A 12,907-nucleotide genomic window follows, 5' to 3' on the forward strand; every position below is an offset into this window, starting at 1 on the left:
ATCTTTATTTTGCACTTTCGCTTGTTAACTTGTTCTTGGCAAGGTTCTTCCTGCGCACCTTTCATGCGCGAGTCCATTTGTTGTGGTTCTTTGTTTGCCAAGTAAAGAAGAGGTGTATCTCACAGGCGTACCTGTGAGATACACGTTATTTAAATTCTCCTTTGCGCCTTTACGCGTTCTTATGGCAAATGGTGGTCATTATTCACATTTGTACTAGTAAAAGTACTCTCTCCCTCATTTGCATAGAAATGTTACCTTGGATTTGTCCCCCACCTATGAAAAAAAAATCCTGCGTACGTGCCTCACATTGAGCTTGTTGCCGCCAGCCCCCTGTAGTATTTTGTCTGCCTTCTCAAGGTGGGCGGGCAATCTTGGAAAAGTAGACGGCAACGCCGACACTTGTGCCCATAAATCAACCTTAGCGAGGATAGGCACGGAGTTTATATGAACCTGCACAATAGCTCGCTTTCCCGACCGTGTCAATCGCATCAACGAAGTTTTCTCCGTTGTCGTGTTGGAGAATCAAGACGCGTACCTTTCTTTGTGCTGGCACCGCTTCCTTGAGGCATGCTTTCGCAAAGTGTCCTCTGTTGTCACAGCTATGGCACTTGGAAGCTCTGGCCGGGCAGGCCGACCTCGATTGTGCTGTGGGCGTTTGTGGTGGGCTACGACGTCCACGCTGGCTCCCTGGTCCTGACGCGGGCTTGTTTTCCCTTTCCGGTGCTGCCGTTTACGGCCTCAGCAAGGTAGTTGACCGCCGCCCTCTTCTGATGCCATGCGCTGACACTGCGTACGACCGCGTATGCGTGTCGGAGAGAGTCACTCGACAAGCTGTGCTCTGGGTGGTAAAAAAGAAAAAGCCCCTGGTTATTGTGATGGCCGATAATGTACAGTTTGGGGGACATCACGTGGGAATGTAGCTTGGCGTACGTCGCCCATCCGTAGTGACGTCACACGCAGAACACAGGCAGGTCATAACAGCGCAAATTATACGTAATATACAACGCTTTATGGCATTAATGTAGCGTTCTAAATCGTTAAAAACTAATTCGTGTTTCCAAGTACATAAGTTTTAAGAAAGAAAAGTTTATTAACTTATAAACGTAGGTTTGCAAAATTGACATTTTTGAAGCCCCCTGAAAGAAGAATCAGTATATCAAAAACAAAAAATTGTCCGACGATTACGCTTCTTGCGAATGCGATCTTTGAGCGCAGCTGCTGCCTGATTTCAACAACAGGCAACCGCATACAGAACACGCAGTGCCGAACGGAGGTGGCTCTGCGTTTCGGATTGGGCAGCACACGCCGCGATCCGCCGCTATCGAGCCATCTTGTGATGGGTGCCCGCAGCGTGGAGGGGGAGTTCTCCTCCGAGGTGGGATGGAGGGGTATTGAGCAGAGGTCACACACTCAATGTGGCCGCATAGGTCATGGAGTGTAAGATTTGGTGTCGGGCTTGTAGGACGATCGGAGGAACTTAGGGCGACAGGACTAGGCGAGCAGCGTTTATTTCCAGTATTTGCATTTTAAACATGGGATACATTTACACAGTCTAGCGTGACTCCTAAATGGAGCCCGCAAGACGAAGCATACAGCAAACGAACACTCAACTCACGAGTACGATCAGAGAGCACGACGACGAGCACACTCGAGCAGCCGACAACCGTTCCTTATAAACACTCCGTTCGACGTCATCGTAGAAAGTCCTCGTGGCCGCCTTTGAGAGAAGGGAGTAGGGGTTTTACACACACACACATGCCGCACCGGTTTCAGTGCTCTCTCCGAGGGCCCACGAACTTTGCAGCAGTCGTCGTGGTATCCATTGTCTTGTGTGCCCGTAGTCAGGTGGTCACGCCCGAACCCAGCCGGCGCCCCTAAATTCCAGAGCTGCCGTAGTCCGCAGTTCTCTAAAGGAAGTTCACGGTTGGTTAGCGCTGTCCTCGCTGGTTCTCTGAAGGGCGCCACCACCTCGGATCGATCGACGCACCTGCAGCGGGCTGAAATAGCTGCAGGCCGATCCTAACAGGAGGAAGGAAATAATCGGAGGGAGCATGCCGCAACGCGATTGAATCCGTTGTGGCGGCCCAGCGCGTGACAAAAGCGTCAGAGCGCGCGGTATGTTTTAGTACTCCCGGTTGATCTTTTTTTTTTTCTATACACATTCGAAACTCTTCAAATAAACAAAAACATGGCTACCGCCGCGGCAGTTTCGCTTTATGCCGCGCTCATGTTTCTCGATTGTGGCGTCGAATCGAAGTGTTGCGCCATGCGTGTCCGTTCGGCAAGCCTCATCAGAGAGAATGCCTATCAAGCGTGTCGGAAGTTGAAGAAAGCAAATGTAGCAGGCCGAAAAGTACGCGGCGTTGCTACACTGCTGACTTTTATTTTTTTGCGGTAAGTGCGCGCTGCGGTTTGTGTTGCAGTGAATTGCATAGTCATTCAAAAGCTAAGCACGCATATCCTTCACTTATAAAGGGCGGCTACAAATTGTTTCATAAACTGGTGAGTTCTCGTGTGAGGGATAAAGCAATGTTTAGTTTTCGAGTTGGATTGCACTTTTCGCTTTCGTTCGCCGATACACGCTATGTTTTAACCGCCGTGGTTGCTTAGTGGCTGTGGTGTTGGACTGCTAAGCACGACATTGCGAGATCGAATCCCGACCACGGCGGCCGCATTTCGACAGGGGCGAAATGCGAAAACACCCGTGTACTTAGATTTAGATGCACGTTAAAGAACTCCGGGTAGCCCAAATTATTCTGTAGTCCACTGCGGCGTGCCTCATAATGAGATCGTGGTTTCGGCACCTAAACCTCATAATTTTTTGTAATAAGTTCGTATGCGTCCGATGACCTACCGCTTGTTCGTGTTCGCAGTACGCACACTTCGAAGCAGGGCCAGTACTTGGGAACATAGCGGAGACCGCATGAGCCGGCCATATATCGGTCTCAAACGCCAAAACTGGAACAAGCGCAGTTTGCAGTTGCTGCTGCTTTTCTTAGTGGCAGATAAATTGACAAGGGACCGCGTTTCATGACAGAACAGCATAGCACGTACGTAGTACGTAGCAAATGCAACTCACCGTTTCTTGCGTGAGTCAGCGTCATCTGAGGCAATAAGCTCCACCGCGTTTGGCCTGCAAGGATGACTCCGCTACCGCAATACGATAAATCGCATGCATGAGAACCTTCATGCGTAAGATGCCACTGATACAGCGACAATGCAAATCAATAAACCTCGTATAACAGGGCAAAGTACACACGGGCGATGCCTCGGTCAAAAATGTGGCAAATACTTATCGCTTATTATCGCTCAGAACGTCTGTTTACTTCGGCCGAAGTATACCTAGCTGTAGCCTAAATGCGCTGATGTTGGATTGTGAACCTCTCACAACTCGCCCAAAGTGCGGAACACATGCCTTGCAGGAAACGACTGAAGCGACACAAGCATCCAGAGAAAAATGCGACCAATGGTGCAGACAGAGCAGCCACCGCTGTTACGACTTTGAGGTGGTCCCGTAGCGCTCGTCACCCGTTTCGTGACAGAGCGTTGGTAGCGAAGACTCCGAGTCAGGCGTCGGTGAGAATAACAAAAGGGACTTTATACACTATATACAGGTCATTATACAGGACATGAAGGGATCGGCACTGGGGCCGAGAGCTCACAGCAAACGCGACTGTTCCCGCACGGCGACGTCCGGCGAAAACGCGTGACACATCTCACCCCAGTCGGGAGCGACACTCTGCTCCCGGTGGGTCGGCGGATCCGGTTTTCCAGGCGGCGCGCCGCGGCTTATAAGCCCCCAGAAACCATTGTCACTCAAACGGCCCAATACAAAGTGAGCACTCGACGGTCGTCGAAGAGGTCCAACCAGCGACCACGCTGGCCACCCCGTTCAAAGTTGGCGGGCGCGGTGACCTCCAGGGAAGGGGAGGTACGGCGCCGGGCTGTCTGGCACTTGGCGACACGTTTGAACATGTTGCCCGCCGATGCTTCTCCGGAGGACACCACTGCCTGACGGCTCAGCATCTTGACTTGTCAAGGGAGAATTAGGGCGCTGTGCCTTTCGGCGCAGCCCCGGGTTTGTCCAAAGGGCGCTCGCAGGATAAATTCTGCATCTTGCAGATTCGGAATCCGGGCTTGTGGTAATGGCACAACAGCATCCCCGCCCTCAGATAAGGCGCCGGGAAGACGAGCTGCCTCCACGTGGCTCGGATGCCAGGCGCGCACGTTCGTCAGGCTCGTCCAAGTTGACGTCCAGTGTCGGGACGCCAGGTCACTTCACGTGCCCAGGTCCGACTCGCCAGGACAGGAGCTCTGCTCACCGCGTTGTCGCCAAGGCACCTCGACCAGCTCCGCTCGGATCGTTCCTAAGCCCTTGCTTCTCGCCACTGGTCCCGGTTCGTCGTTCTGCAGCTTGCAAAACCGACCGGCAAAAGGCGACACCCAACACGAACAAGTGCCCTCTGTCTCCCGTCAAACACCAGACAAGGCTATAATCCAAATCAACCTAACTGAATTGCTATCCCCCTTTTTGCTCCCGCTGCAACAAGAGGCAGGTGTACGATCTAGTATACAAGGCTCAAAGAACCCTTTTTCAAATGAACAACACACCAAAATATCAGGAAAATTTAATAATCAGCAATAACAATGACAAATAGAATGGTCCCCTTGAAATCACTTGAACCGAAAACATACTACTGAGGAAGCAAATGAGGTCATTCATTTTTCCCGGCGATATTTTCGCGGAATCCGAAGCTGCTTATATTTGCGACCCTGCTTATCCGTGTAGCGGTGGTACAATAAGCCAGATTCCTTGCCAAATGAAACCCACTTTTTTTCCACTCCCCGTTTGACGCTCTTCCTCAGATCGGCTAGTGAACAGTCTTCCTGTTGCTCGCGAACCAGAGTTTCTCTTTCAACTGCCGCCTGCTCCTGCCAGCTGGCGGAAACCGGAGCGAGTGTGGAGCCCGCGTCGCCTAATTGCGGCGTCGCGTCTATATCGCGGCTAGCACTGCACGCGTCACTCCCACTCACTTCCAGGACCCGCTCGCCTAGGCCAGCCTCCGAGCTCTGCCTCTCCTGTGACTGCTCGCCACTCAAGTTACCTTGATCAGTCCGTGTGCCGCACCGCCTTTCGCTCACCGACGCAAAGTCAAGTTCCCTCGACAGCGGGAGCGCTTTGGATCGCGTGAGCGCCATGTACGCCACGTCGGCAAAGAATGATTTGCCCTGATCCTTCAGCAGCTGCTCCGAGTTATTTGAGAAGAGGTAGGAAAAGTGCTCCGGGAGGGCGGCTGACACAGCGGCTTCGGTGTTAAGTTTCCCAAACTCTCCTTCAATGATAACCGTTGCGATCGGTAAACAGACACTCTCCTCCTCGGCCACTTGCCGTATCCTAGCACACTCTCCCGTAAAATCACTCGAGGAGACGAAAGACGGGTGAACAACGTCCATAGTTGCTGCAGAGTCCCGAAGTGCACGGCACTTCTTACCGTTTATCTTAATTTCCTGCACATAGGGCTCCAATAGACGTATGTTTTTGTGAGTTTCCTGTATTGTTGCAAAAGCAATTCTCTCTGGGCAGCTTGCAGCGATGTGCCCTTGCTTTTTGCAATTGTAGCAGGTTAATGGTTTCCGTTTTTCAAAAGAACGCGTCGTATCGTTTCGCTGTTTTGTTGCAAAAGCAACTTTCTCTGGGCAGTTCGCAGCGATGTGCCCTTGCTTTTTGCAATTGTAACATTTCCGTTTTTCGGGCTTTCCGGAAAACCCATCTCTCCTATCTGCTTTTTCTACGCGCACTGCCTTGCTGTGCAAGCTGCGGCGGGTGTAATACTCTTCCGCTAACTCTGCTGCCTTGTTTAGCTTAACCTCCTTTAGCCTATCTTGCAGCCAGAGCCTGACATCCTCATCAATGCAACGGTAGAACTGCTCCAACGCGATGCATTCGACGATTTTGTCGCGGTCGTCGTAAACCTCTTCGCCCTTCAGCCATTCCACCAGATCGGCTTTTAGACGAAACGCGAAGTCAACATTCGACTCCTTGCCCTTTTTTGCATACCGGAACCTCTGCCGGAAAGCTTCGGGCGACAATTTGTACTTCCGCAGTAGCGCTTCCTTCACATCACTGTAGCTCTCAAACGCCTCTTTCGATAAGCAAGTTATTACGTCTGATGCCTCCCCAGGAAGCAAGGCTAACAGATTCTGTGCCCAGAGGGATCGCTCAATGCTATTCCGTTCGCACACGTGCTCAAATTTCACGAGGTATTTGGCCATATCCTCTCCGACGACAAAGGGTGGAAGTTGATCGCGTATTCTTGGAACGTTAGAAGTGAGACTAGGCGCCGGCGAGCTGTTTCGAGTCTCCAACTCTTTCATTTTAAGCTCGTGCTCGCGACGTTCCCTTTCTGCCTGCAACTCCCGACGTTCCTTTTCTGCCTGCCACTCCCGACGTTCCTTTTCTTTCCTTTCCTCTTCGCAACGTTCCTTCTCCCTCTTTTCCTCCTCGCGACGTTCCTTTTCTTTCCTTTCCTCCTCGCAACGTTCCTTCTCCTCCCTTTCCCGACGTTCATTGATACCCGCCAAGGCCTCTGCGGCTTCCTCAGCCGTTACGTCCCCAGTCCTCATGACCTCAAGGATCGCATTCTTTCTTTTGGTTGAGCCCAACTCAATGCCCAACTCCCCACAAATTTCGAGAAGTTCCTTCACCTTGTACTTCTCCATCGCTCACACTGTCCTCCTGCTGTTTACCCTTTTTGAATATACCTGCCGTACGCTACTATAATTCTACTAGTAAGACATATGCAAGTATTTCACACACTGCCCTGTTTACCCCCTCAGCATCCCCTGGTTTTCAAAACACTCTTACTAGGCTTGAAACACACAAGGTTATCACAATGCAATACCAAATCCTTCCCTAAGCTACTATAACCTGTGTCAGAGAAAGTCTGGTGTTTGAGGTAAACTTCAGGCACTCACCGCGCCGAGGTAGCTGATGCCGGTCAATCCCGTAGCTGCCATCCACTGTTATGACTTTGAGGTGGTCCCGTAGCGCTCGTCACCCGTTTCGTGACAGAGCGTTGGTAGCGAAGACTCCGAGTCAGGCGTCGGTGAGAATAACAAAAGGGACTTTATACACTATATACAGGTCATTATACAGGACATGAAGGGATCGGCACTGGGGCCGAGAGCTCACAGCAAACGCGACTGTTCCCGCACGGCGACGTCCGGCGAAAACGCGTGACACATCTCACCCCAGTCGGGAGCGACACTCTGCTCCCGGTGGGTCGGCGGATCCGGTTTTCCAGGCGGCGCGCCGCGGCTTATAAGCCCCCAGAAACCATTGTCACTCAAACGGCCCAATACAAAGTGAGCACTCGACGGTCGTCGAAGAGGTCCAACCAGCGACCACGCTGGCCACCCCGTTCAAAGTTGGCGGGCGCGGTGACCTCCAGGGAAGGGGAGGTACGGCGCCGGGCTGTCTGGCACTTGGCGACACGTTTGAACATGTTGCCCGCCGATGCTTCTCCGGAGGACACCACTGCCTGACGGCTCAGCATCTTGACTTGTCAAGGGAGAATTAGGGCGCTGTGCCTTTCGGCGCAGCCCCGGGTTTGTCCAAAGGGCGCTCGCAGGATAAATTCTGCATCTTGCAGATTCGGAATCCGGGCTTGTGGTAATGGCACAACACCGCCGAGGCTTCCATCTGAGCAGCTGCCGGCCGAGCGCGCACCGCATAAGAACTACCGGTTACCAAACGCCTCGGCAAATCTCGAATTTCCTCCGTGATCTCGACGCGAGGGGTGACATGTTGGGCCGCCACGGTGGCTTCAAAGACCGTTCGCTTGCCGGCAGGCTGCGTGGCGTAATGCTCCCTCCTGTCTTTTTCCTTCCTCCATGGTTGGGGTGGGAAGTAGAAGTCAGGGAACGAAGCGCTATAACTGTCTTTTGAGTCACCGCAACGGCTCTGCGCCAGGTAAGGGGAGGTATATAGGTATACTTTACTTAATTTTTATTAATGATCTACCTAAGTGTGTCTCATCTCGAATTCGATTATTCGCTGCTGATTGTGTTATATATCGTAATATGAATAATGACGCGCTGATCGCCTTTCTTTACAAACTGATCTTGATGCGGTGACTGCTTGGTGCTCCTCGTGGCTAATGACGTTAAATACGTCTAAAACCAACCTAATGTCATTTACCAACCATTCCACTCGACTTCCTACCGCCTACTTTTTCAATAATGCTAGCGTAGAACTTGCGCGAACTTACAACTGTCTTGGCCTTCATCTTCAGTGTAATTTCACTTGGCATTACCATATTAACACCGTCTTAGCATCGGCTAACTGAGCATTCGGTCTTCTTAAGCGTAACCTCAACACGCACCTTCACACTTAAAAGAACTTGCTTATAGCACGTTGATCCGCCCAAAAATTGAATATGCTTCTGCCATGTGGGATCCCGATCAAGCATACATTATCAACAACATTGAATCTCTGCAAAACCGTGCTGTTCGCTTCATCTTTTCCGATTATTCACGCTTCGCTAGCGTCACAACATTAAAACAACGTGCCGAGTTGCAACCGCTATCACGTCCACGCCAGTGTGCTCGCCTCACCTTATTCCATAAACTTCATCACGCTTCACGATGACTTCTTTTCACCAGCCCCGTGCAGTCTTCCCGCGCCGTGCACGCTAACAAAGTGAAACGCATAACGTGCCGCTCATCGCTCTACACAAGATCATTTGTTCCTCGCACAATTAATAGAATAGAGTAACCTGCCGTCACGCGTAGCTACTAAAGTTAACTTACCATCTTTCCAAACCTTGTTGCAAGAAAACGGTTAGTGGTACGTAGTAGATTGGTTATTACTTAGTAATACTTGCTGGGGAGCTAGTTGGTGCATGTTTCCAGAAGAGGGTTGTAGCGCCGAAAAAGACAACGCATAGCAAGCGAGACGGTATGCACCTGTACCGTCTCGCTTGCTATGTGTTTTCTTTTGCGGCGCTACAACCATCTTCTGGAATAGTTATTACTTATTGTTATATGAACATATTAACATATTGTGTAAAAAAAGCTCTTGTGATTTCATGAATTAGAGCATATACCCGCTGTTCATATCTATTTATTTTATGTTCCTTGTGTGTGGTGTTTATTTCATGCGTTTTTATTTCTTGTGTATATTTCATGTGTCCCCCCCCCCCGTGTAATACCCTCGCATGAGGGCCGTTAGGGGTAATGTAAATAAATAAAATAAATAAATAGTGGAGGCGGGAGAAGGACAACCAGGCGCAAGCACTGCCAAAGGCGACAAATGCCACTGAGGAATGCGCCCCGCAAACGGGGAAGCGAGAGACACGGCTGAGAGCCGTACAGCCACGCGACGCGGAGAGCCGTACAGCCACGCGACGCGGAGAGCCGTACAGCCACGCGACGCGGAGAGCTGTACAGCCACGCGCGAGGCGGCAAGGAGCGCCCGCCGCCGACACCGCAGCAGTGCCACGAGAAGGGCGGAATGGACGGCAGCGGCGAGGGTCACCGCAACGGCGCCGCGCGTAGGAAAGGGGCGAGAGGATAGGTGAGAACACGTGATCCGGCTTTGTAGGACAAGGGGAGAGCAAGGCTCGCGCCGTGCGCGAGCGACAGGAGCGCGCGCGGATGATGACCTTGGTTACGGCGAGGCCGACGGCGCCGCGAAATGCGGGAACAGTCACCAAAGAGCTGCGCTTTAAAAATAGATGTCCAAAGAAATCCATATGTTTCATAAAGAAACAATGTTTCAAAATAATCATAAAAGATTAATCTCTGCATTCTCTGTACAATGCACTGAAGCAGTGCCCCTGCCTCTTAAGGCAGAGGAACGCTATGCATTTCACACAGCAAACTTCCGATTTTCGTTCGATCTTGTGTTACAGGAATCTCAGCTTGCAGCTTGGCCTCTTCTGCATCTTAGTGCATGTGTTGAGAGCTGGTGGTAGTTCCCGGGCAGGAACGTTGAGAGCTGGTGTGGGTGTCCAGGTTGGAAGGTTTACGGCTGGTGCTGGTTTCTAGGTAGGATAGTTAAGAGCTGGTGGAATGGAATAGGTTTGGGCATGTTGGTTATTCATCGTAATGCAAGTACATAGTACAGTAGGGACGAGCTACAAGTCGAGACCAGGACAAGCGCTAACATTCAGCTAATTGCGGATATAGAGAGCTGGTGCTGGTTTCCAGATAGGAATGTTTATAGCTCGTACTGGTTACCGGGCAAGAAAGTTGAGAGCAGGTTCTAGCTTCCAGGTAGGAAGGTTGCGAACTTTACTGTCAAGTCCCAGAAAGTGCTAGATGAGCTCAATTCTGAACTGACTGATGTTGGCTCATCTCTAAACAGCAACTGCTCTAAACATGAAAATTCAAGTTATGCACATTGTATTGTTGGTGGATGTACGTGCAATCCTGGTTCCTGCAATGCCCACATTTCTCTTTCACCAGGTGTCCGCTTCTTGCCCGACGTGACTGCGTCCTTCGCAGCCCAATGAATGCCTCTTTATTTCCTGCGCAGATTCGTCCCCACCACGTGATCCGGGGCCTTCGTTCCCTGTCCGCGAGCCCGGTATGCGTTTCTCCGTCGTCGACCACGTTGGCCTCTTCGTCTGTAGTGCCGCCTTGCGGCTGGCTGTGGCATTGCACGCAGCGTATCGGCGCGCTCTCCCTCGGCGCACTCATGCTCCTGGCCGTCAGGCTGCACATCATGGGCGCTCAGCTGCCCGTGTTCACCAAGTGAGCAACCGTGTATCGTGATGTTGGGCTTTATTTCTGTGACGGCAGCAGCACGGTGGCGAACTCCAGGCGGTTCCAGACATGCGCGAGCTGTTGTCCTGTGGCCAGCGACATTGCTCAAGTCTTTCATTTTCATTCCATTAATTTTCGTAGAAATGCTAACATATGCCAGTGTTTTACCAATTCATGCCTGAGGCCTTGTGCTTTTGTCTAGTAGTTTTGATACGTTGTCCTCTCAGTACACGTGTAAATGCTGGAAAAAAATCTTGCAAAATTAGGGAGGAACAGAAAAACATGTGCATGTTTTTTTTTTGTTTTTTTTTTTCATTGTTCTTTTCCTTTCGTTGTTCTAATAAACGCTCCATTTTCTTATACAATCATTCAGTGAAGATGTTAAAGCAACTAGAAGCAGTCAAAATATTATATAACAGTTTTTAGTTTTCTGAAAAAAACTATATCCCTATGAAATTTATATCTTTCGTAAATGCGATGAATATTAGGTGCAATACGCAGCAATATTTTGTTAATCTGTGTGTCAATTAAGGGTTAAATGAAAATTGTGAAACCATCGTTTTCGGCTGTGAAGTGCTTCAAAAGTGTCTCCGCTTCCCTGGAAGGACCAAGAATGCTGAAGATTTCATATTTTGAGGAAATGTGGGCCACTTTATAGTTGACATATAAGTAAAGTTCGAAAGGTGTAGCTTTATTATGTGCTTCAAAAATTACTGCATACTCGTTTTCCAATGTTTATGCTTTATGCGAGAAATGTAGTTGATTTCGCCTTTTCTCCACTGTGAAATATGTGAAGCATGGTGTTTATATTTTTTTGCCGTAGGAAGCATGTTGTGAGTTACTAGCGATAATGGTTTAGTGTGTGCAGGTTAATTAAAACTTTTGCAAAAAATTACTTGTCCAAGCTTTCCAGTGTGTCATACCGCCATTAGTCGCAACGTTTCCCAAAGCCTTAAAACAATTCTATAAGACACCAGTGTCAAACTCGGTGAAAATAAGGGAAAGTTCAACTTTATTCTACAGTGAAATTTTCACGTTCCAGCTTAATTACAAGCAAGGCAAATCATTACTGAACCCTTGTTTTCTTTCCCCCCTATATTTATGCGTCATAACAGAGTCTTCAGTGACTGAACCAATCAGGCAGCTTACCGTATTTACTCAAATCTAGGCCGACCCCGATTCTAAGCTGACCCCCTAAAGTCAGAAGCCGAAAAAAAATATATATTACCTCGAATTTCGGCCGAACAAGAAAAGCGAGGACAGCGTTCACAAAATGCAAACAGCATTTATTGAATCTGAATGTGCGGAGCTCATTCAACGTCGTCGTCGCTGCTAGACTCATCGCTGTGTTCCTTGTCACTGTCACCTTCAAACAGTGCACTATCTTCGGTACCGTCAAGCGCATTAGATATGCTGCGCTTTTTAAAGGCGCGCACGATCAAAGTAGTCCGACGCTGCAGCTACCAAGCCCGCCAGCTGCGACAGCGATGCACGTTTGATGCGGCCTGTTGCCGTTAGCATGTGGTCTTCATCAGTCAACCAGTACGTGTAATATTTCCGCAGACGACCCTTGAAAGGTTTGTTGATGCAGACGTCAAGTGGCTGCAACTGGCCCGTCATGCCGCCCGGTATGACAGCGAGGTCCCTGTTCGATTGGGCGAGCGCAGCCTTCACGTTGTCGGTCAAGTGCCCACGGTAAGAGTTGACGACAAGGAGCGAGTTCTTTGTCAAAAGGGCTCCTGGACGCCGTCGCCACGCAATCTTAACCCACTCTTCCACCATCGCACCCGTCATCCACCCGTTCTCATTTGCCCGCACAATGACATTTCTTGGGAAAGTTTCTCGAGCAGGCAGTGTCTTCCTCTTAAATATCATATAAGGACGGAGCTTACGTCCATCAGCTGTGCAGCACAGCATCACAGTTGCGCGCTGCTTATCGTAGCCCGCAGAGCGCACGTTCACCTCCTTGGCATCCTTTTCATTCACGGTGTACGCCACTGGCATATCAAAATACACAGCCGTCTGGTCGGCGTTTCTAATTTGCCCAAGGTTGTAGCCTGCCGCTTCTCTCTTTTGCAGCACGTGGCGCTGAAAAGCTATCAGCTTTTCTTCGAAATCACTTGGCAGCTTCTGGGTG

The 12,907-nt window shown here is 50.2% G+C and overlaps 1 protein-coding gene across 3 annotated transcripts in view; it reads left to right on the forward strand.

The window, feature by feature from the left end:
• Positions 1–12,907, forward strand: part of LOC142580123 (protein O-mannosyl-transferase Tmtc3-like) — an 870,647-nt gene that overhangs the window by 692,516 nt on the left and 165,224 nt on the right. For all 3 annotated transcript variants that reach the window (XM_075690944.1, XM_075690943.1, XM_075690942.1), the window contains one exon: positions 10,541–10,758. In XM_075690944.1, coding sequence (XP_075547059.1) covers positions 10,541–10,758 — 218 coding nt within the window. The remainder of the gene's footprint in view (positions 1–10,540; positions 10,759–12,907) is intronic.

The sequence above is a fragment of the Dermacentor variabilis genome, chromosome 4, assembly GCF_050947875.1.
Source record: "Dermacentor variabilis isolate Ectoservices chromosome 4, ASM5094787v1, whole genome shotgun sequence".
NCBI lineage: Eukaryota > Metazoa > Arthropoda > Arachnida > Ixodida > Ixodidae > Dermacentor > Dermacentor variabilis.